Source organism: Vitis riparia, chromosome 9, assembly GCF_004353265.1.
Source record: "Vitis riparia cultivar Riparia Gloire de Montpellier isolate 1030 chromosome 9, EGFV_Vit.rip_1.0, whole genome shotgun sequence".
Lineage (NCBI taxonomy): Eukaryota > Viridiplantae > Streptophyta > Magnoliopsida > Vitales > Vitaceae > Vitis > Vitis riparia.
Window position 1 is genome coordinate 19,286,680 of NC_048439.1, and position 22,238 is coordinate 19,308,917.

Genomic DNA, 22,238 nt, shown 5'->3' on the forward strand with positions numbered 1-22,238 from the left:
TAGAAATAATTTATAATTAAAAAAAATTATGAAAAGATTTAAGGAAACTTAGTAATTTGATGGAAATAAATTTCTTTAAATATTTCAAAGATAAATAGTTATTAAAATTGGAATTGTGTAAAAAGGGAGAAGTTATGAAAATAGAATTTAAAATTTGAGAGTAGAGATTTTATCTATTTATTTATTTATTTATTTTTTGATAAAATGCTCTCATGAAAACTTTTAAATTTTCAAATTCAAATTCTCCTATTATAGGAGACTTCCCATTGAAAATATATATTTTTGAAAATTCTCAAAAGAAGATAATTTATTCATCAAATTAATTATTATTATTTTAAAAGCTCTTAATTATTTTAAACTATTAGGTAGGAGAAGATTATAGACAAACTCATAGCCTCCAAGATCAAACTCATCTTGATTTTAGGCTCATTACCGTCGTATAAATGGGGTGATAACTCCTAATAATAGTAAGCATGAAAATAGAAATTTAGTTAGAAGAGTCATTCTCATTCTTCAAAAGGAGGAATTAAGATGCAAGAGGAATCAAATAGCTTAATGAAGTATTGAAGGTTTGAATAGTAAAATGTATATATATATATATATATATATATATATATATATATATATATATATATATATATATATGTATATATATCCTTTTTGGGTATTCACCTCAAATTACAAAACACCTTTTAGCGAAAAGATCAAAATATGCTTAAAAATTAACACATGCCTATCTTTCTCTTGTTCTCTCTCCTTCTCCTTTTTCATTCTTTCTATAACCCTAATAACACCTATTACCGAAAATGTTTTAAAAAGCTTCTAAATACATAAAAATATTAGGTGTTGGAATTAGTTTTGAACTTACGTTAGATATTTTAATATTTCTATAACCTGATATTTTTTTTATTATACTAGAGTTTTCAATTTGGAGAATAAATATTTTGGAAATTTTTATTAGAGATAATTTATAATTAAAGGACATTACCAAAATATTTAAGCAAACTTAGTAATTTGATGAAAATAAATTTCTTTGAATATTTCCAAGATAAATAATTATTAAAATTGAAATTGTGTAAATAATGAGAAGTTATGAAAATAGAATTTAAAATTTGAGAGTACAAATTTTATCTAATTAACTTTTGGATAAAATGCTCTTATGAAAATTTTAAAATTTAAATATTCAACTTCTCCTATCACACTTGGCTTTCAATTGGGAAGTAAATATTTTTTGAAATTCTTAAAGAAAATAATTTATTCATCAAGGTAATTACTAAGCTCTTAATTATTTCAAAATATTAAGTAAGGGAGATCACTGACAAACTCAACATCTAAGATGAAACCCATCTTGATTTCGGATCCGTCATCATCCTAAAAATAGGGTGATAACTCCCTATCATAAGTAAGCATGACAATAGAAATTTAGTTAAAAGAGTCATTCTCATTCTTCCAAAGGAGGAATATCCCTTTACTCCTTCCTAAGATGCAATAGGAATCAAATAGCTTAATGAAGTCTTCGAGGTTGAACACTCATCAGTGAAAAGATCAAAATACACTTGAAAATTAACATACACCTATCTTTCTCTTCTTTTTTCTCTCTTTCTTCTTTTTCATTCTTTCTATAACCATAATAACATCTTTGAAGAAAGCTATGTTTTTTGGAGATTAAAAATTGAGGGATGATCCAAAGTTTCAAGGTTGAAAGATTTTTAAAACATTGAATATCGTAGCTTTAGATGTTCTTAAGAGTTTTTGACATAAACCTCCGAACACCACTAAAGTGCATCCGATATTGTCATTTAAAACATCTTTAAGAGACCATGTCCAAAAGTATAGTATCGAACTCCCTCAAGAGCATCTAAAGAGACTTAGGTGGTGTTTGTTTTTTTACTTAATTCTAAATAGAACATTAATGCTTAATAGTATTAAATATCAGGTTCTTTGTTTTTGTAGTATTTTATTTCTATTAAGTATTAGAAAAATAAAAAAAATCAATATATTATTTTTTTTATTTAGAAAAAGTTACATATTTTGGCTTTTTCTATTTAGTAAAAAGTTTATAATAAGTTATGAAAAAGTAGAAAAACAAACAACCTAAATTCTAAAACTAAATTACTTTCAGTAAAAAGCTAAAAAAACAAACACCACCTTAGTGCTAGACACTTCAAAGACCACTTACCTTAACTCCATATGGTAATTCTAGATCCCTCATTTTTTAGATCCGAAAATGTTTTGAAAAGCTTCTAAATACATAAAATATTAGGTGTTGGAATTAGTTTTGAACTTACGTTAGATCGATTTTTTTTTTTTATGAGAAACAAGCTCGAGAGAATATGATTTTGCCTTACAATTTTGAAAAGAAGAAAAATAAAAGAAGGTAGAAATAGAAGTGGTACCCAATCAAATATTTAGGTAGATGTATTAAGAGATTTTTTAGTACAAAGATATCGGGTGAATGCAAATATAAACTCTCAAAGAAAAAATATCTTTAATTTTCACCCTCAAACTTTAGAGTCTTTTTGGAACTTAAATAAAAAAATCGACTTTCTCGATATATTCAATATAAAAGTTTTCAAAGTATTCTTCCTCGTAATTTTTAATTGTTACTTTCAACACTTAAAAAAAAAAAAAAAAGGTTAAAAGAGAATGCAAATGCACCCAGAAAACACCCACAGAGCTATTAATTAGACAACCAAAAGTAACATAAAATCTTTTATTTATCTATATTTTGAGCACCCAATTTAACTGCATGCATGCCTGCCTTGACGAATAAAAGACCACATATGTCCCTAACATCTCTGATCTCTCCCCTTGCAAAATATATTTAGTAGCTAGTTACACCTCTCGGATGGCGTACCCTAACCCTAACATCACTCTTCTTGCGAAAATCTGAAGAAGCAGTTGGTGCCGGCGGCAGTACGGTCGTCTTCTTCGAACCCCTTACACCTCTGGGATGTCGGCGTACCCTTGTCTGATCTGAAGCTGACTTTTGACCAGATTTTCTGAGTGACGATTGGGATAGCAGCAGCTTCCAACACGCTTCCGAAACAAGCCTGAGTGCGCCTTCGGCTGCCACAGAACCGTTTTTGCCGTCTGGATGAAGGAGATCAACCAGTTCCTCGTATCTGTTCAGTATCGTATCAATGTCTGGGTCATCATCCACTATTCCTACAATACCATACCAATCTATCTCGCCATTGCTCTTCCTTCTCATGGCCGCTGCATGGATGCGGTACGCAGCCAGGTACGGGGCAATAATGCCTTCAAATTTAGGGTCTATCTGGTTAGCCACATTGGCCAACACCAGAGCTTCTTCAAGACTATCAGACTTGAAATCCTTCTCGGCAGCGTCCATCAGAAGCTTTACAGTCATGTCTGGAGTCATGTTGAGACGGAGACGAAGACGATGAAAGAAAGGCGGGGCTTGGAGAGGAGATTACAGTCAAAGCTGTATGAAGAAGAGTATAAATAGGGTCTTGGAAAGAAGACTTGGATTTTGGAAAGCTTCTAATATTAGTTTTTTTAAAATTATTTTTATTTTGAATGGTTGATTTAGTTTCAATATCTACAAAGTTTCTATATATATCTCTATTATTAGAAATTTATACTTTGTTAGGTACGTCCAAACAAGGCGTAAGAGGGTAATAATTGTGACATTTAGGGTATGTTTGGTTGCTATAAAATTTGAGGGAAAATATGGAGAAAGAAAAGAAAGAGAAAAAGTAAAGAAAAATAAAAAAAATAGATTAGAAAATAATAAATTATTTTTATATATTTCTTTAAAGTTATTTAACTTTTTTTTTTTTTTTCTGTTTTAAGATTAAATAATTTTAAATTACACAAATTTCTAATTAATTTTAATTTTATTTGATTTTCTTTCGTATTTTTTTGGGTGAAACCAGACATAAGAAAACTATTTTCCTAATCACTTTTTTCTTTCCTTGATACTTTCTAGTAACCAAATATAATCTAAAATTATTTAATTTAAAAAAAAAATAAGAGAGAATTGAGTTTTACACCCACTTGGACTTGAAAATTGGTCCAAAGTCCTTATATCCCTTGTATTTAAACTCAAAACCTAGTGGATGAGTGAAAATTGAGTCGAAGGACATTACTCTTCAAAATTTTCTGAAATACCTCACTCATTCTTTTTTTTCCTCTCTCTTTATCATTCACCTTATCATTCGCCTTACCTTTCTCTCATATATTAATTGGTGGGACATGTAAATTAATTCCTTACCTGAGAGGTGTTATTATTTCCATCAATTATTTTTCTTCCAAAAAACCATGCCTAATAAATTAAATGTTAAAAATGATTATTACTACATTTTTTAAGTAAATATTTTTTAAGCACCTCATAAAATATTTTTTTTAAAACTTACAAAATATATAATAAATATTTTTTAAACACCTTAAAAAAAATTATTATTCTTTTTTATACAACATATAAATATATATATATATATATATATATATATATATATATATTTGAATATTTTCTCTATTTTATGGACAGTACATAGATATTGTCTTAATATATTATTTTATAACATGATCATCTTTTAACTAATACTGATAATTAATTTTTAATTGAATAATGTAGTATAACTTAATAATTTGAAAAATATTCAAATACCTTTTTAAATCTAAAATAGATGTGGACTTGACATGGTTTAAATTATTAAAGCACGATGTCATTAAGTCAAACAAATGTATCATATTAAGAGATGTGTATGTAATTATATCATAATTTTTTTTCCTCGATGATATCTTTTGTATAAAGTTTTTTTTGATGAAAAATAACAAAAATTTTTTTTATGTAAAGAGGTATAACAACACATTAAAATCGAAAAGAGAATATAATGGAACACAAATTAGATGAAAATCACCTTAAATAGGGATATAATAGAAAACATGTAAATGCAAGAAAAAACAAGTTTAGATGAAATTTAAAATAAAAAATCAAAGAAAATAAATTAAAAGTAATAACATAATAGAATCTTCAAAACTATAATTACAAAAAAGAATTAAATTAAATTAACTTGATAATTTAAATTAATGATTTTTTAAAAAAAATTACAAATGTTACAAAGATAATTTTTTTTTATCCTTTTAAATTATATTTAAGTATGAATTTTTTAATCTCCACTGGCATTATGTTTATAAAGGTAAAATAGTAAAAAAAATATATTTCATTCAGTTTAATTGTAATAAACACTTTAAATGTGATTAATTTTAATTTTATTTCCTATGTTTTAATTTTGGTAGGGAAGATCTAAATGACATAGTTTGGTAAAAAAATATTGATAATTTTTCCTCAACAATTATTATATGTTGTTTATATTATCTTAAGTCATTTGAAACAATGACACTAATGATATCCATTTATATTAATTTGATTTCACAAAAAAAAATATAATACCTAAATATTATGGTTAATTTTCCTTTATATAGGATGTAAATGTAGTAAGAAAAAATATTGTTAAAAATACTTAAACGAAATATGTAATTACAAATTTTGGATGATGAAATTTAAAATTTAAAATTAAAACAATTTTTAGATGAAGGAATGTGTGGAGGAAAAGTGTTCAATCCTTGGGTGACAAGAAAAAAAAAGTTCAGAATTGATTGAAATCTTGCATAAAGGGTAGCCTTGTACACCCTTATATAATTAGTACATTTGTCTCATATAGTTAATCCATTTGTCTTATACAGTGAGTGTAATACACTTGTATAGTTAGTGTAACACCCTTATACAATAGTACAAATTTCATATACAATTTGTGAGTGACAAAGAAAATAAATAAATGATTAAAAATCGACTAAAATATTTCACAAATGATAATCTTGTACACCCTTGTACACTTGGTACATTTTCCTTGTACAATTAGTGTAACACCATTGTACAATGGTGCAATATATCCCTCTTAACTTGTGTCTCCACGTAGGTATATTAACCTTATTTCTAATGGTTTGACTAACAAAATGGTGGATAAATTAGGATTATATTTTTTTTTTCCTCAAACATTATTACTAAGGAAAGTATCGGAATTTCCATGTGGAAGTTAAATAAATTGCATGACATGGGTATGCAATCTATGGGTGACAAGGAAAATGAAAAAGTGATTCAAAATCGATTATAATATTTCATAGATGGTAGCCTTGTACAATCTTGTACACTTAATACATTTTCCTTGTACAATTAGCTTAATACCATTGTACAATGGTGCAATATATATCTCTTAAGTAATGTGTCCATGTAAGTATATTAACCATATTTCTAATGGTTTAACTGAGAAAATGGCGGATGAATTATGGTTAATTTTTTTCCCCAAACATCAGTACTGGGAAAGTATCGGAATTTCCATGTGGGAGTTAAATAAAGTACATGACATGAGTATGCAATTTGTGGGTGACAAGGAAAATAAATGAGTGATTTAAAATAGATTAAAATCTTTTATAAATGGTAATCTTATGTACTGCTTGTACACTTAGTACATTTCTCTTGTACAATTAGTAAATACCCTTGTACATTGATACAAATTTCATATTCCCGTAGTGCATGTATGTCTATATGTGTATTAAACATGATTCTAGTAATTTGATTAAAAAAAATAACAGAAAACTTGAATCCAATTTTTTTATGAACATATTACATTTTTGTGAAAAAAAATATACAATTGACCAATTCCTTTATTTAATTATGAACATATTATATTTTAAAAATAAAAAAAGAATAATCAATAAATGAAATTTAATTCTTTTTATTATCTTCATATGAAAAAAATAGTATTAAACAAGGTCTTCAATTTTTATTTTTAAAAATAGTTTTCATTTTTTTTAATTAAATGTATTTTCAAAAAGAGACAATATAAAAAATAAAAATTATTTTTAAAAATAAAAAAATAAAAACTAGAAAAAATATTTTAAAACCAAACTCAAACGTAATTTATATAATTTTTAACTACTTGTTTTCATTTAAAATGAGTAAATATATCATTTGACCCTTTTATACGATAAAATTCAATCTCTATTGTACAATGTATTGATATAATCCATTTCTAAATACGGAAAACATTTTAGTTGGATATTTAAAATAAAAACTCTTCATCTATCCTCTTTCTATTTTTTTCTTTTTTCTTATTTCAATAAATTTTCAATTAATTCAAATCATTAAAAAAATTCCTTAATAAACAAATTTGGAACATTCATATAACTTATTACCAAAAGTCTATGTTCAAAAAAATATTAAAATATGGAAGGAAAAAGATTAAAAAAAAAATTAAACTTTTTATTTTATAATAGTAAAAAAAGTAAACTTTAAAATAATTTTTAGTATAAAAGAAAAAAAAAGTAAATATATTTATTTTAAATAGTGTTTTAATCATTAAATTATTTACTTCTAAAATGTAAAAACTAATTTTTATTCATTTAAATTAATATTTTTTTGGAAAGTATTTTCCAAAATAAATTTTGAATTATTAATATAATTTTTGTTTATTTATAATTTAAAAATAGAAAATAATGCTGATTTTTCAATTATTTTTAAAAGAGTTTAAAAAATAATGAAAAATAAAGGAGAATTATATGGAAGGAGCATATAAAGAGTGGTGGTATAAAAACAAAAATGATGAGTGTAAGTCAAAGGAGTATTTTTGTCTATTCCAACCTTATATTTTTATAATCAATTATGGATGTTTGAAGGACTTTTTATTAATTATCAAGTCTGTAAAACACAATTCTCCCAAAAAATAATAATAAAATATAACCAAAAATTAATGTGCTTCCAATATTTATTTTTATTTGATTCGGTAGTACATATATTCACTCCATGCTAGCTCTAGGATATTTTAATTAAGAGCTCAAAATTCCAAATACATATTTATTATTTTTCTCAATTTGAAAATATTATAAATTTAAAAATTGATTAGTGTATATATATATATATACAAGTTTTTAATATTTTTTATTTTTAAAAAAGTAGAAAATAGAATATGTCTTAAAAAAAAAAGGTCTCTTTTGGAAGGATTTCAACAATATTTATTAAAAAAATTATTTAAAATATTTTCAATCACTTCTAAATATAATATTTTGTTGGAAACTCAAATTGTCTGGAAATTTTCTTATTATGGGTTACATATTAACATCAATTGTACATACGTATGATTATAAGTTTATTAAAAGTGATTGATTAAGTTAATTAATTATTGGGCTTTTAATACATCTCTTAATTGGAATAGGCTTTGCAATATATGGAGACCATATATTTTATTTTATTATTTATGATGGACAATAAATAAAATAAAATAAAATATACTACATATATGAATAGGGTTATAGTCTTCAGTCTAAACATAACATATTATCATTTACTCAAATCCCATCCGGAGTGAGTTGAGATTATGGCCTTTCAATTTATTTGTCACAAATTCCTAAAATAATTATCTTGATTTATTCTATGTGAAGGTATTATATGCTCATGTTCAATATAATTTTTTTTCAAAATATTTTTTATATTTTTAATTATTTCTTAAAATACTCTTAAAATACGCATCCCAAAATGCCTCAAACTTGTTTTAAAAAAGCAAGTTATTTTTGTAACAGATTCTCAAAAAAATATATATATTGTTATTTATAATTATTTATAATATAAATTATAATATTAATTAATTTAATAGGATTAAATAGGACAAAATTTTAATTTATTATTAAATTAAAAATGTAAAAAATTAGTAAAATATTAATAAAATAAAAAATACATTCAACGTGTTCTTTAATTTTTTTTAAAAAGCTAGTTTCTATTTCAAAGAATTTAAAACTATTTTAAAGATCAATCATCGTACAAGGCTTTAACTTAAAACCCTAATTGCCCAAAAGGTCTCCAACTCTAGAGGCTTTACCAATTTGGCTTGAAAGAGCCCAATATGACAAAACCAGAAGTAGCAAAGCCCAAATCGACCTTCAAATTGTTTTTTTTTTTTAAATAATATTTTATATATTTGAAATATTTACAAACCATATCATTATGTTTTTGAAAATTATATGAGGGAATTTTACAAATATTTTTTTAGCTTTAATTTTATTTTTGAAAAAAAATTGGTAAAAAAAAAAACCCATAATTCACAAGTGTTTTCAAATCTATTAAAAAATTTCAAAGAAAATCAACATTTTTGGGAATACCATTTATCCTCTCCCCCTCGTTAATTTCATCCTTTGATTCCTTTCCGATAAAAAACAGTTTTCCTTTTTTGTTTTTTTAAGCAAAATTTGTTTCCCAATAGCAGTATTTTTTTTTTTTTGCCCTTTATATGTAACACATTTTCTCCCTCATTTTCTTTTGAAATCCCACTATCCAAACAACCACCCAACCCCCCCCCCCCCCCAACATAAAAAAGACAAAAATCAATTAAAGCCAGAAATAAATGACTCACAAGTGCAGGCAAAAACCCTGGCAGAGAAGATAATTCTTTTAAAACGGTCCACAACTTTCCCAGGTGATAGTACATACAGTTCATATAAATATAATTATTAAAACTAGAAATAACAAAATTCAAATCTTATTTTATTTTATTTTTTAAGTTGAGTCTTAACGTTAGATTCTTGGTTTGAATATAGAAGCAATCCTTTTTTCTTCTTTTTTTTTTGGCCTAAAATCAATGATTCTTTCCAAACTTCAAATGGGAAAATAATAGTTAGTCTAGTTTGATAATATATCTTATTTGCAACTATTTAGGTATACAAAACAAGTTGGTGTGTACCTCAGACATTTTTCTGAACCCCCACTTTTTTTCCCCCCTAAAATCCCATTATCCAAACAACCCCACAAAAGTAAAAAGACAAAAAACAATTAAAACCAGAAAAAAAAAAAAAAGACCCACAAGTGCACCCTTGCAGAAAAAAGGATTGTTCTTGTGAAATGGTCCACAACTTTACAAATAGTTTACAGTACATCACACTTACACAAATAATTAAACTTGGTTCGAATGAATTGAATTCAAACTTGGTTCCCGCTCTTTAAGCCCCCAAGTCAAAACCCATCAACAGAGGGGGACAATGTTTTGAATAGTAGCCGTTAGCCCCCACCAAACACCACTCACCCACATGCTTTCAATATTCAACGCACACAGACAACCCATTTCCCCATGTAATTATTTTTTTCTTTTTTTTTTCCTTTTTATGTTTAAATCTTTTTTGGGGTTTCAAATTCAAACTTGCTTGTGCCTATCAGTGGTGTTGGGGAAAATGGCATTTGGGTCAGTTGGGGATGCTGAGTTGGAGGGTTCCAAATTGGGTTTTGATGAAAGAATGTCCCATCTCTACACCTTTTTTTAATGATTTCCTTCTGGGTATCATTGGATGTTATCATATGGTAATATATGGAAAGATGGTAAATTTGGACTTTGTCTTTAGATTTACAAATGACCTTACAATGAAAGGGACAATTGTAAAAATATGCTTTGAGTTGATTATTTATTTATATCAAATCACTAAAAATAAATAACTAGATAGCATATAATAATGAAAATGGCATTCATTTCTAAGGGAAGTTTAAAAAGGTGATTATGGGGAACTTCAATGCAAAATCCTTGTAATTTCCCAAAACAATCTAAAGCCCATAATTCAATTCAAATCTATCAGCTGCCTAGAAATCTTGAACTTGCTTCTCCACTATAAGTCTATAAATAGCAGGCAATAAATGTAGAAAACAACTCAACCAACTTGAACTCCCTCCCATCTCAGTTACATTCACAAATGGCTGGCTTCAAGAAGTCTCCATACAATTCACTCTATGTCAACCCCCTCAATGATCTCAAGCATATAAGGAGCTGCAGTGAGGTTGACAAAGAAAATGCAGCCCCAAAAGCCAAAGAAAATGGCAATGCACCACCACCCACCAAGCAGTTTCCATACACAAAATGCTCCTCCACCACCACCAGGGTCCCCCTGAAGCCATCTTCACTGCAGCTATGCATGCAGCACAATGAGCCTGATTCAACTCTTGGGTCCAAAATGTGGTGCCCCATCAACTCAGAGCCCTTCACTTCCTCCCATGTTTGGGACTATTCAGATTCTGAGGCTGCCCCAGCTTCTTCCTGGTCTACACTGCCCAATAGGTCTGTTGGTGTGGCATTCTTTTCAGCTTGGTTTGTTGTGTTTGTGTATGAGATTGTGTTATGTGTGAATTTGGTGTTTCAGGTCCTTGCTGTGTAGGCCTTTGCCTTTGGACATTGGGAGATGCACCTGTGTCATCGTGAAGGAGGCATTACCACAAGGGTTGGATGGGGGTGCTCTGTATTCACTTTACACCAATGTAAGACCCCTGAAACCCACAAAAAATTTCCATGAAATCTAATGATTTGTTGTTAAAATCTATCACTATTGCCCTGGCTAACATTTCACTGAGCAAATTTTCTCTCCCAATCTAATTATTGTGTTTTTCCTTAGAGAAATGGTACTTTTTCTGGCTGAATTCTCCAAATGGGTTACCAGATAGACCTAATCGTTTGCCTGTATAAGTTCTTTGTGGAAAATTTAGGACAATTTTGCAGTGTCTAGTGAGATAATCCATTTGGGTAATTTTTTCGGTTATGTTCGTGGATGACCTGATAAGATTGCATATTGAGTTCTGGATATATAAAGAGCAGAAAGGGAGAGTGGTGTAAGGTCAGAAGCCTAAGCCATGTGTAAAACCACTTCGGGATGCATATTCTCAATCTAATTAGGGCCTTTTCTTGTGTTCATTTATGCTCTACAATTTGAACCCGGAAAAGCTCAATGGTTATAAGAGCTTGTATGCCATGGGGTTGGGCTATTACGATTGAGAATCTAATAGTTTGGAGGATCTTTATACTCAAATTTGACAATAACAAGTATTGATTGTGGGACCATGTTTTCATTCTCATATCCTATCAAGTTAGGAGGAGAAATATGATGTTGTACTGGAGATCAGAATCCAATAAAAAGCCCTGTTATTTTGAAGAAATTCTAATGATGAAGATGGTGAAATCAACTCCTTAAAGGTAAAGACAGGCAGCCTGTTGATGGTTGGAAGGATTTGTCCTTGAGAATAACGAGATAGTTTTTTTTTCCTTAAACAAAACTACATACACTGAATGACACTTCAAGGAGAGCTGTGTTGCCTTATATAAAAAAATGTGTGGTGTTGTGTGCAGCTGGAAAGGTAACTGCTGGATGTTTTATGACTCAACTTTTGTCTTTTCACAAATTTCACTTTCTTTGATTATGAGATTTGAACTGTTCGAGGGGTAATTAGAGCAATTTGGTTCTGATTAGTTTAAATGTTTGATTTCATTCATTAGTACTTGATTGTGAAAAAAGACTCTTTCTTTGTTCTATTCGGTGTCTTTTGTGAAAGTCACATGATACTCATTTGTTGGTAAGAGATATATACTGCTTAACTGATACGCACAAAGCAAGAAATTAACCAGAAAACGCAGAGAAAAAATAGAGGAATGATTGGTATTTCTATATTAATGTCTGAAATGGGATATCCAAGCTTTCGAGAGGCTTAGTTCTCTCCCAAATGGGCAAGCCCAATTCTATATCATTTTTTCCATGCCCTCCCCCCAAATCCCCCCTCACCTTTTATTCCCTTCACCCCTCTGGTCCTAACAGAAAATCTCAACCAAATACCCAACACCTCCTTTCTAACTGAATTTGCAATCATTCCTTCCACGTCAGCTACTACTTGCAATTCCAGCATTATTCTTACGCCTAGTGTAGGTGAAGTGCACAGGTGGCCTAACATTACCTCCCCCCAAACTTTCACCTTGTCCTCAAGGTGGAAAGCAGGAAATTGTTGGTGAATCAAATGAAAATCTTCCCAAGTGGCTTCATATTCTGGCAAAGACTTCCATTTCAACAGCACTTCAACTTCACCCGGCTGGCCTTGAGCTTTCGGACGAACATCTAGCAATAAATCCGGTTCCACAACAAGTTCAAGTTCAGGAGTTAATTGTGGAGGTAAAACTGGTGAAGAAGAGGAGACTCCATGTGCAGGTCGCAACTGAGAGACATGGAAAACAGGATGGATTGCTGCTGTTGGGGGAAGCTCCAACTTATAAGCCACCTTGCCAATACGCTGCAGAACCTTGAAAGGACCATAATATCGAGCAGCCAATTTTTCGAACTTTCGCTGCGCAAGAGAACGCTGCCGATATGGTTTCAGCTTCAAAAAAACTAAGTCACCATCCTGAAATTCTGCATGATGACGCTTGGTATCAGCTTGCAGCTTCATCCGCTGTTGCGCCCGTAACAAATGCATGCGCAAATCATCCAAGACAGCTTCTCGATCATCCAAAAGCTGATCTACAGTAGACACCAATGCAGTGCCTCGTTCATAACGGATGAGAGGGGGTGGATCGCGACCATACAAAGCACGGAAAGGGGTACAACAAGTGGAGGAGTGAAATGAAGTATTGTACCAATATTCAGCCCAAGCCAACCATCGAGCCCAACTACGTGGCTTATCAGAAGCAAAACAGCGCAAATAAGTTTCTAGACATCGATTAACAACCTCCGTTTGGCCATCAGTTTGTGGATGATAGGCAGTGCTACGCTTAAGAGAAGTCCCTTGCAACTTAAACAACTCATTCCAGAAATTGCTCAAGAATACTCTATCCCGATCAGAAATAATGGATTGAGGAATGCCATGAAGCCTCACAATTTCACGACTGAAAATGGTAGCGACCGAGACGGCTGTAAATGGGTGTCTTAAGCCGATAAAATGAGCATATTTACTAAGTCGATCCACCACTACCAAGATTGCATCCAAACCTTCTGAACGAGGTAGCCCTTCGATGAAATCAAGTGTGATCTCATCCCAAACCTGCGCCGGAAGAGGAATGGGCTGCAGGAACCCAGCAGGTGTGGTGGCCAAATACTTGTGCTGCTGACAAACCAAGCATTCCCGAACAAACTTGGCTATGTCCTTACGCATACCAACCCAATATAACTCAGCTGCAAGGCGGTGATAAGTTTTTGTTTCCCCTGAATGGCCCCCAACTGGAGTGGTATGAAACTCTCCAATTAGAGTAGAAATGAGCTTAGATGTCCGTGGAATAACGAGACGATTCTTGTAAAACAATACCCCTTGTTCCACAGTAAACCCAACATGAGACTGAGTGCCCGAAGTGATGTTGTCCTTTAATTTCTTCAGAAAATCATCCTCTGCCAATTCTGTCCGCAACGTGTCCCAATGCTGCCACTGAGGTACTACTAAGGTAGTACACTCTACTTGATCAGATACACGGGAGAGAGCATCTGCTACTCGATTGCTTGCCCCACTACGGTATTGTATTTCGAAGTCATACCCCATGAGTTTAGTAACCCACTTTTGGTATTCTTCCCCAACTATTCGCTGCTCCAAAAGGAACTTCAAACTCAGCTGATCTGTCCTCACAATGAACCGTCTTCCACGTAGATATGGCCGCCACCTCAAAACAGCAAATACAATGGCCATCAATTCTTTCTCATATATAGACTTAAGGCGAGCTCGAGAACCAAGAACTTGGCTATAATAAGCTACTGGCTGCTGGTCCTGGAGAAGAACAACACCCAAACCAAATCCAGAGGCATCTGTCTCTATGATAAAGGGTTTGGTGAAATCGGGCAACGCTAAAACAGGGGCTGAGGTCATGGCTTGCTTAAGTGTTTCAAAGGCTGCAGCGGCTTCCGAATTCCACCCAAATTTATCCTTCTTTAATTGATCAGTCAATGGCAAAGCAATGCGGGCATACCCAGCCACAAACTTCCGATAATACCCTGTCAATCCCAAAAATCCCCTTAGAGCTTTCAAAGTGGTGGGGGTTGGCCAAGAGAGCATGGCCTGAATCTTGCTAGGATCTGCTGCTACCCCCTGTCCAGAAATGATATGGCCCAAGTAAGCCACCTCAGTTTTCCCGAATTCACACTTTTTTTGGTTGACGAAGAGGCGGTTAGCTTGCAGAATCTCTAGAGCTTGTTTTAGGTGCTGCTGGTGAGACTCCTCAGAAGGACTGTAAATCAGGATGTCGTCGAAAAATACCAAGACAAACTTCCTAAGGTAGGGCCGGAAGACATCATTCATCAAGGATTGGAAAGTAGCAGGGGCATTCATGAGCCCAAAGGGCATGACGAGGAATTCGTAATGCCCATCGTGAGTCCGAAAAGCTGTTTTGTGAACATCTTGGCTACTAACTCTGATTTGATGATAACCCGACTTCAAATCTAACTTAGAGAAAATTTTTGCACCGTGTAACTCATCTAGTAACTCATCTATTACTGGAATTGGATACTTATATGGTACTGTTACCTTATTCAATGCCCTATAATCCACACAAAATCGCCAAGACCCATCCTTCTTCTTAACAAGCAGAACTGGACTTGAAAAGGGACTGTTACTGACTTGGATTATTCCAGCTGCAAGCATTTCCTTGATTAATCTTTCAATTTCGTCTTTTTGGGCATGAGGATAGCGATACGGACGAACACTAATCGGTTGGCTGTCGTCTTTGAGTACAATGGAATGTTCATGTCCTCTAATAGGGGGTAATCCCATGGGCATGTCAAAAACTTCTGCATAATCTGCCAAAATCTGATGTAGAAATGGTGGCACATCGGACTTTTCTTCACCCAAGCCTTCTAACTGATTCAACTCCACTAAAATTCCAGTGCCCTCATGCTTGATGGTTCGCATCATTGCCTTTAGAGACACTAGTGTCTTCCCTAGTGAAGGATCCCCACGTAGAGTAACAGATTCATTACCCAGCCTAAACTTCATTACTTGAGTTTTCCAGTTGGTATGTGTCATACCCAAGGTCTCAAGCCATTTGATTCCCAAAATCACATCAGCACTTCCCAACCCTAGTGGTAAAAATTCTTCTACAACATCAATCCCCTGTAGATGAAGAGCTACTCCTCTGCATAATCCTCTCCCACGGACAGCAGTTCCGGTCCCCATAGTAACCCCATATTCCTCACTGTCATCAATAGGCAACTGTATTCTTTTAACCAAATCTAAAGATATAAAATTATGGGTTGCACCTGGATCGATCAAGACCACCACCTCCTGCTCACCCACCATTCCCTTTAATTTCATAGTTTTTGGGGTAGTTAATCCCACAACAGAGCTGAGCGAAACTTCCACCACTTGATTAAGTTCAACCGCCTCCAAATCAGCCACTGCCTCTTCCGTAACGTCCATCTGACTCGATTCTTCTTCATCGGCGTCATGTATGAGAAGAACACTTAGTTCTTTCTTCTTGCAGCGATGCCCGGGTCCCCATTTTTCATCACACCGAAAGCACAATCCCTTCTCTCGTTTCTTTTGTAGCTCCGAATCAGAAAGTCTCCTCACTTCCCCGGCGATCTTGGCTTCCGAAGGATTTGCCCTAAAAATTGATCGAGAGGCTTCAGAGGGCACAATACTGCCCCGTGAAGTCCCTGTTCCTGCTCTTGTAACCCCACTAAAGGGTTTATGGGCTTTAGTGATCCACAATTTCTCCTCAATCCTTTGGGCCAAGTCCATGGCCCGGCCCAAATTGCTGGGTTCCAGAATCCTCACCTCCACTCTGATTTCTGGCTTCAGCCCATTAATGAAATTACCCAGAGCTACTTCATCAGAAATGTTCTCTAATGGCGCCGACAACTCGATGAATCTCTGGCGATAATCGTGTACACTTCCGTCTTGAACCAGGGCTAACCATTGCTCGTGAAGACTGCCGGCCTGGGTTGTTCGAAACTGCTTCAAGAGAAGCATCTTCATCTCTTCCCAAAGAACGATGGATCTTTTCCTATTTTCCCACTGATACCAAAGCAGTGCATCACCTTCAAAAGCCATAATTGCAGCCTCAAGTTTCTCTTCATTTGTTAGCCGATTAAATGCAAAATATCGCTCCGCCTTGAGAATCCATCCATCCGGATTCGTTCCGACAAACGGAGGCATTTCGAGCTTCCGAAATCGGGATTCATGGCGAAATCCGGCGGAACCAGGGCTGCCATCTGACCCCTGAACCTCCCCCATAAAAGGTCTGTCTGCCCTATTTCCCCCAGACGAAATTCCTCCAGCCCGTACAGCGTCTTCTTGCAATTTGATGAATTGCTCGAATCTGTGATTCAGATTCTGCATCTCCTCCTTTAGCGTACCCACTTCACGCCGAAATTCTCCCTGCACTGCTGCAATTACCTCCTCCATAGAATCCATACGCTGAGCCATGTTTTTACTAGCCATTTTCTCAAGTTCGTTACCGCTCTGATACCAATTTGATACGCACAAAGCAAGAAATTAACCAGAAAACGCAGAGAAAAAATAGAGGAATGACTGGTATTTCTATATTAATGTCTGAAATGGGATATCCAAGCTTTCGAGAGGCTTAGTTCTCTCCCAAATGGGCAAGCCCAATTCTATATCATTTTTTCCATGCCCTCCCCCCAAATCCCCCCTCACCTTTTATTCCCTTCACCCCTCTGGTCCTAACAGAAAATCTCAACCAAATACCCAACACCTCCTTTCTAACTGAATTTGCAATCATTCCTTCCACGTCAGCTACTGCTTGCAATTCCAGCATTATTCTTACGCCTAGTGTAGGTGAAGTGCACAGGTGGCCTAACATTAACTTCAATGAAAATTTCGCTGTCTTCTCTTCAAATAAAATAGTGAAACCCTTCTGGTAAGGTAATATGCTTGTTCAGTTAGTACTTGGATATTAGCATCATTGATGGACTTCAACATGCATCTCAACATGTCTTTCAGCTATATAATTATGTGACTGTTCTGTATGGTTTCCAGAATGGGGGTTATGTTTGGGACTCTGGAATATTTTGTTGTGTTAGAAAAGCTTGATAATTTGGTGAATATACTTTGTGGAGAAGATTATGATCTAAGATCGTGATGGTTACTTTAAAGGTGGTGAGATGCCGAGAAATTGTGAGTATGGCTTCTTACATGGCAAGAAAGGTAGCTCTATTGATAATTAAGCATCCCCTCTGTAAACAGGATGTTAAACTATGGAAGGTTATACAACTTCTTAAGAGACCAAGAAGATGTCTTTACATAAAAAGGACACTGCATGGGCCATGGAGAGAGATGTAAAAGACTAAATCAGACTGATTTGTTGTCACAAAATGGTTTTTCTCAAATGGTTGGTTCCATTCATCAGTTTTTCAAGAAACCATAAATCTCCCATGAAGTATTTTTGTGTAAGTTACCATCTTTTCTAGAAAGACAGTAGTTCAGAGTCGTTTTCATGAAAGAGCACTATAGTCCATAAGGTGACCGCTACTTTCTACATATGCTAACTTCTTGTCATTCTCAGTTGCTTAATCTTGAGGTCCTGACCCAAAGGTAGTATGTGCTAACATGTTCGTCTATTTAGTCAGTCTATTTTTCAGGCACATGATCTTTTTCATTGGTGACTAATGAAACAATGGATGATAAAAAGTGAAGGTGCTTGTGCTGTTAAATTTGGAGCTAGTATGGTTATGGACCCTGCATATTTTTTTGTGGCATTAGCAATCTGAAAAGTGCATTGAATTAGTCTCAAAATTCAATTTTCAGTCTTCTGTTTTGCTGATTACAGGAAGGCCAAGGGCGACAAGATAGAAAACTAGCTATTGCATATCATAAACGGCGTAATGGAAAGTCTGAGTTCATTGTAGCTCAGAGTGTAAAGGGGATATTATGCAACTCAGATGATAGCTTCATTGGGATAGTAACAGCCAACCTCCTTGGTTCAAAATACCACATATGGGATCAGGTTCTATTCTTTATACCTTTCGGAGCTATAAAATGACACATATTGCCTATATTTTTTGTCCTTCAGTTGGCTGATGGCCTGTTTGATTGCAGGGGACTTGCCTCAAGTCTGTAGCAAAGCGGTCTAAACCTCTTTTGGCTGTTGTAACGTAAGCCAAATCTATCCCTTTCTCTTCTAAACACACAAAACATTGTACACTTCTGGCTGTATTCAATGCCTGCGGTTTCTGCAGATTCATGCCTACAATAGCCACCTTGACAGGAAGTTGCAGAAGCATACGGGCATGGATACCAAAGCACCAGTCTATGCAGCTGAAGAACTCAACTCAGGTGACCTCGATCAGATGCCAAATACCTTCGGCTCTCACCCCATTAAGAATATGTAGCAAATATTCCATTCATTTGCCTAATTAGTATACTTTCTGGTATAATCAATCACCTTACAACTTCTTTCTCTGCAGATACAACATATTAATGGACTGCCCAGCGACTGGGAGAGCAAAAAGGACAAAGTTCACCAGCTATTCTCAAGGGTTCCTCATTATAATAGTGTAAGTACAAATATGAAGTGCTTCTTCCTGAATAAATGAAGCAGAATGTTTGGACTTTTTTTGGGTTTCTATTTTTTCACTGTTTTTGTTTCGTGTTTAGGTTTCAAAGCAGTATGAGTTAGATTTCAGAGAAAGAGGAAGAGCAGGACTTCGAATCCAAAGCTCAGTGAAGAACTTCCAACTTACTTTGGAGGTATAATAAAACTTTTCTGCTTTAAAGAATCCTTGACAATTTCATTCTTTCTGTCCAGAGCCATTATACATGGGGACAAAGCCATTATAGTAAACGCAAAAGCTTCACAGCTTTAAGATACTATAAGTGAAATTTTTTTATTTCTATGGTCTTAATTTCAGGTTGCTCTGCTTATAACATTGTGACATTCATGTTGGTGTGGAAAGGCTAATTTCAGTTTGTTTGTTTTAGGAGAAAGGAAAGCAGACGATCTTGCAGCTTGGAAGGGTTGGGAAATCAAAGTATGTGATGGATTACAGGTAAACATGAAACCAACCACTTGTTAAGAAGTTTACTCCTCTGCTGAACTGTAATAGCTGAGAACGCTGAATGAGCTCGGGTTTCTTGGGAGTTGTATAAGACTAAGAGCAAGTAAGAGTTGGAAAACCCCTTTTTAAAACCTTGCTGTAAGTAAGTTGATTTGGTGAGCTTAGGTTGCTCGGCCTTCCTCAATGCCCAAACACCCTTAGACTGAGCTTGTTCAGCGTTTTCAGCTCCTACAAGTTGAAAGAATTGGTGTTGATGGTTTTTCTCAGTTTTCCTCTCAATTTCCAGATTTCTTTCTTTTATCCTTTTCCTTTTCCTTTCTCTTCTACTCGCTATATCTCCATCTTCATGTTTTGAAATTTTGGAGTTCCCCCATTGGATCTGAATATGCCAACTTGCTTTACCTCCATATATCTTGATTCACAACCTTCAGAATGAGGAAAAACCATGAAAAGGGCACTAAGAAAACTATCTTCTTGTGCAGATATCCTTTGACAGGTTATCAAGCATTCTGCATATGTTTGGCTTCTATAGATTCAAAGCTCTGCTGCACAGTATAATCCCATTTGTGATTCAACCTCTGAACACAAGTTTTCAAATTGTTCCTCTGGTTTTGATTCTTGGTCTGCAATTTTGAGCTCAATGCATACCAAGTTCCCTGGAGCATGCAAGATGTTTAGGCAATGCTTCACTTCCAGCCCACATCACTATTTTGTGGAGAAACTTGGCATGCCAAGCATGTAAATGGAGTTGGGAAGGAAATGTATGGCGGGGTTGGTTCATTAAACCGAAAAAAGGAGACTTGAAGGATGTGTAACATTGCTTGTTATCAGTACTCTCCATTATTAACATACATTTATCTGAGTACTCTGCATTGATGACTTCAAAGCCTTTTTTTTTTTCCTTTCGGGTTATCTTCTTCAAAGTGTGTTGTTGTGCTGTACATGCAGTAATGCTCATCATGTTGTTGGGAGCAGCCATGGTTAGAGACTCACAAATCCTTTGGAAATGCAGTTTTCACACTTGTATTTTAGTCTTAGAAGAGGCTCTGCCAACTGTTTTTCTTCTTACTAAAGCTTATATTTTTATTCTAGGTGGATTAAGATATCAGTTTGGGAGTGATTTTGAAATGGGTTAAATACTTTGTAAGTGTTTTCTTACAAAAATTAATTGTTAAGCAAAATTTTTAAAATCACTTTTAAGAATTTAGAGAATTACTTGAAGTGATGATTGAATAATTACTTGAAGTGATTTATAGATGATCAGTTGAACTAGTTCTCGGACAATCACCTAGGGTATGTTTGGGAACTGTTTTTAAGAGCATTTTTCTATTCTCCAAAACAAAAAAAAAATAGAAAAATACATTTGACAGCCAAAAATTGTTTTATACAAAAATGTAGAATGATTAAAAATAAAACACTAGACATATAAATTATTTTTAAAATAAATTTAAAAATATTAAAAATAAGTTAAAAATATTTTAAGTTTTCAAACATACATTTTTTTTACAAAACATCAAAGAACAATTTTCAAAAACCGGTTTTTTGGATTGTGCTTGAAAACAGTTACCAAAGAAGCCCTTAGGTCCTATTTGGTAGTTGCTTTTTAAAACAATTTTTTTGTTCTTTAAAACAATAATAATAATAAAAAAAAAACAGTTTTGCAACTAAAAAAAATAGAAAACATGGTGTTTTTAGATATTATATTAGAATTGTTTTAAGTTGTTTGCACTCGTTTTTTGAGAGTTGTTTATTACACAATTATGAATAATGATTAAAAATAAAACATTACATATAAAAGTTATTTTTAAAACATATTTAAAAAAGTAGAAAATATGTTAAAAACATTTAGGTTCCCAAACAGACTTTTATTCTACTTAGTATCAAAAAACAAATTTCAAGAGTTGTTCTCAAAAACTATTTCTCAGATTTAAAAAACACTTATCAAACAGAGCCTTGTTACTTAAAAAAAAAAATTAATTACATAATACAGTGAAATATTTTATATCATGCTTATATTCAGTTTGTAAAAAGAATAAAAAATAAAACGAAAATGTATTATTTTTTCAATGTTTGATATTTGCCTAAAATAAAAATTATTTGCATCCTAATATTATATATTTAGTATTATTAGAAAATCATTCTACAATTTATAGTTTAGTAAATATTTTTATTTCTTTATTCATAAGATTCATAATTAATATATTTAAAACTTATAAATTAAAAAAATACTTGTCAATATATATATATATATATATATATATATATATATATATATATATATATATATATATATATATATATTTGTTTAACGAAAAGAATAATATATAAACATGGATAAGAAATGTTGGAAAGTGTCTCAAATTTCTAATTAGTATAGATTTCTTTTTGTAAATAATTTTTTATAATATCTTTCTTAAGTTAATATATAATTA

General features: G+C 32.8%; 2 protein-coding genes across 2 annotated transcripts; one reads left to right on the forward strand and one right to left on the reverse strand.

Annotated features, from left to right (window-relative positions):
* Positions 1 to 2,824: 2,824 nt before the first annotated feature.
* On the reverse strand, positions 2,825 to 3,373 carry LOC117921894. The gene has a single exon (XM_034839840.1). The coding sequence runs from the start codon at positions 3,371 to 3,373 to the stop codon at positions 2,825 to 2,827; it is 549 nt and encodes a 182-aa protein (XP_034695731.1).
* Positions 3,374 to 10,640: 7,267 nt separating this feature from the next.
* LOC117922535 (tubby-like protein 8) lies at positions 10,641 to 20,843 on the forward strand. Its single transcript, XM_034840675.1, has 9 exons — positions 10,641 to 11,114; positions 11,197 to 11,311; positions 18,579 to 18,755; positions 18,848 to 18,903; positions 18,988 to 19,084; positions 19,216 to 19,305; positions 19,406 to 19,498; positions 19,730 to 19,797; positions 20,289 to 20,843. The coding sequence occupies exons 1-9, from the start codon at positions 10,753 to 10,755 to the stop codon at positions 20,362 to 20,364; spliced, it is 1,134 nt and encodes a 377-aa protein (XP_034696566.1). The 5' UTR covers positions 10,641 to 10,752; the 3' UTR covers positions 20,365 to 20,843.
* The last annotated feature ends 1,395 nt before the right edge of the window (positions 20,844 to 22,238 follow it).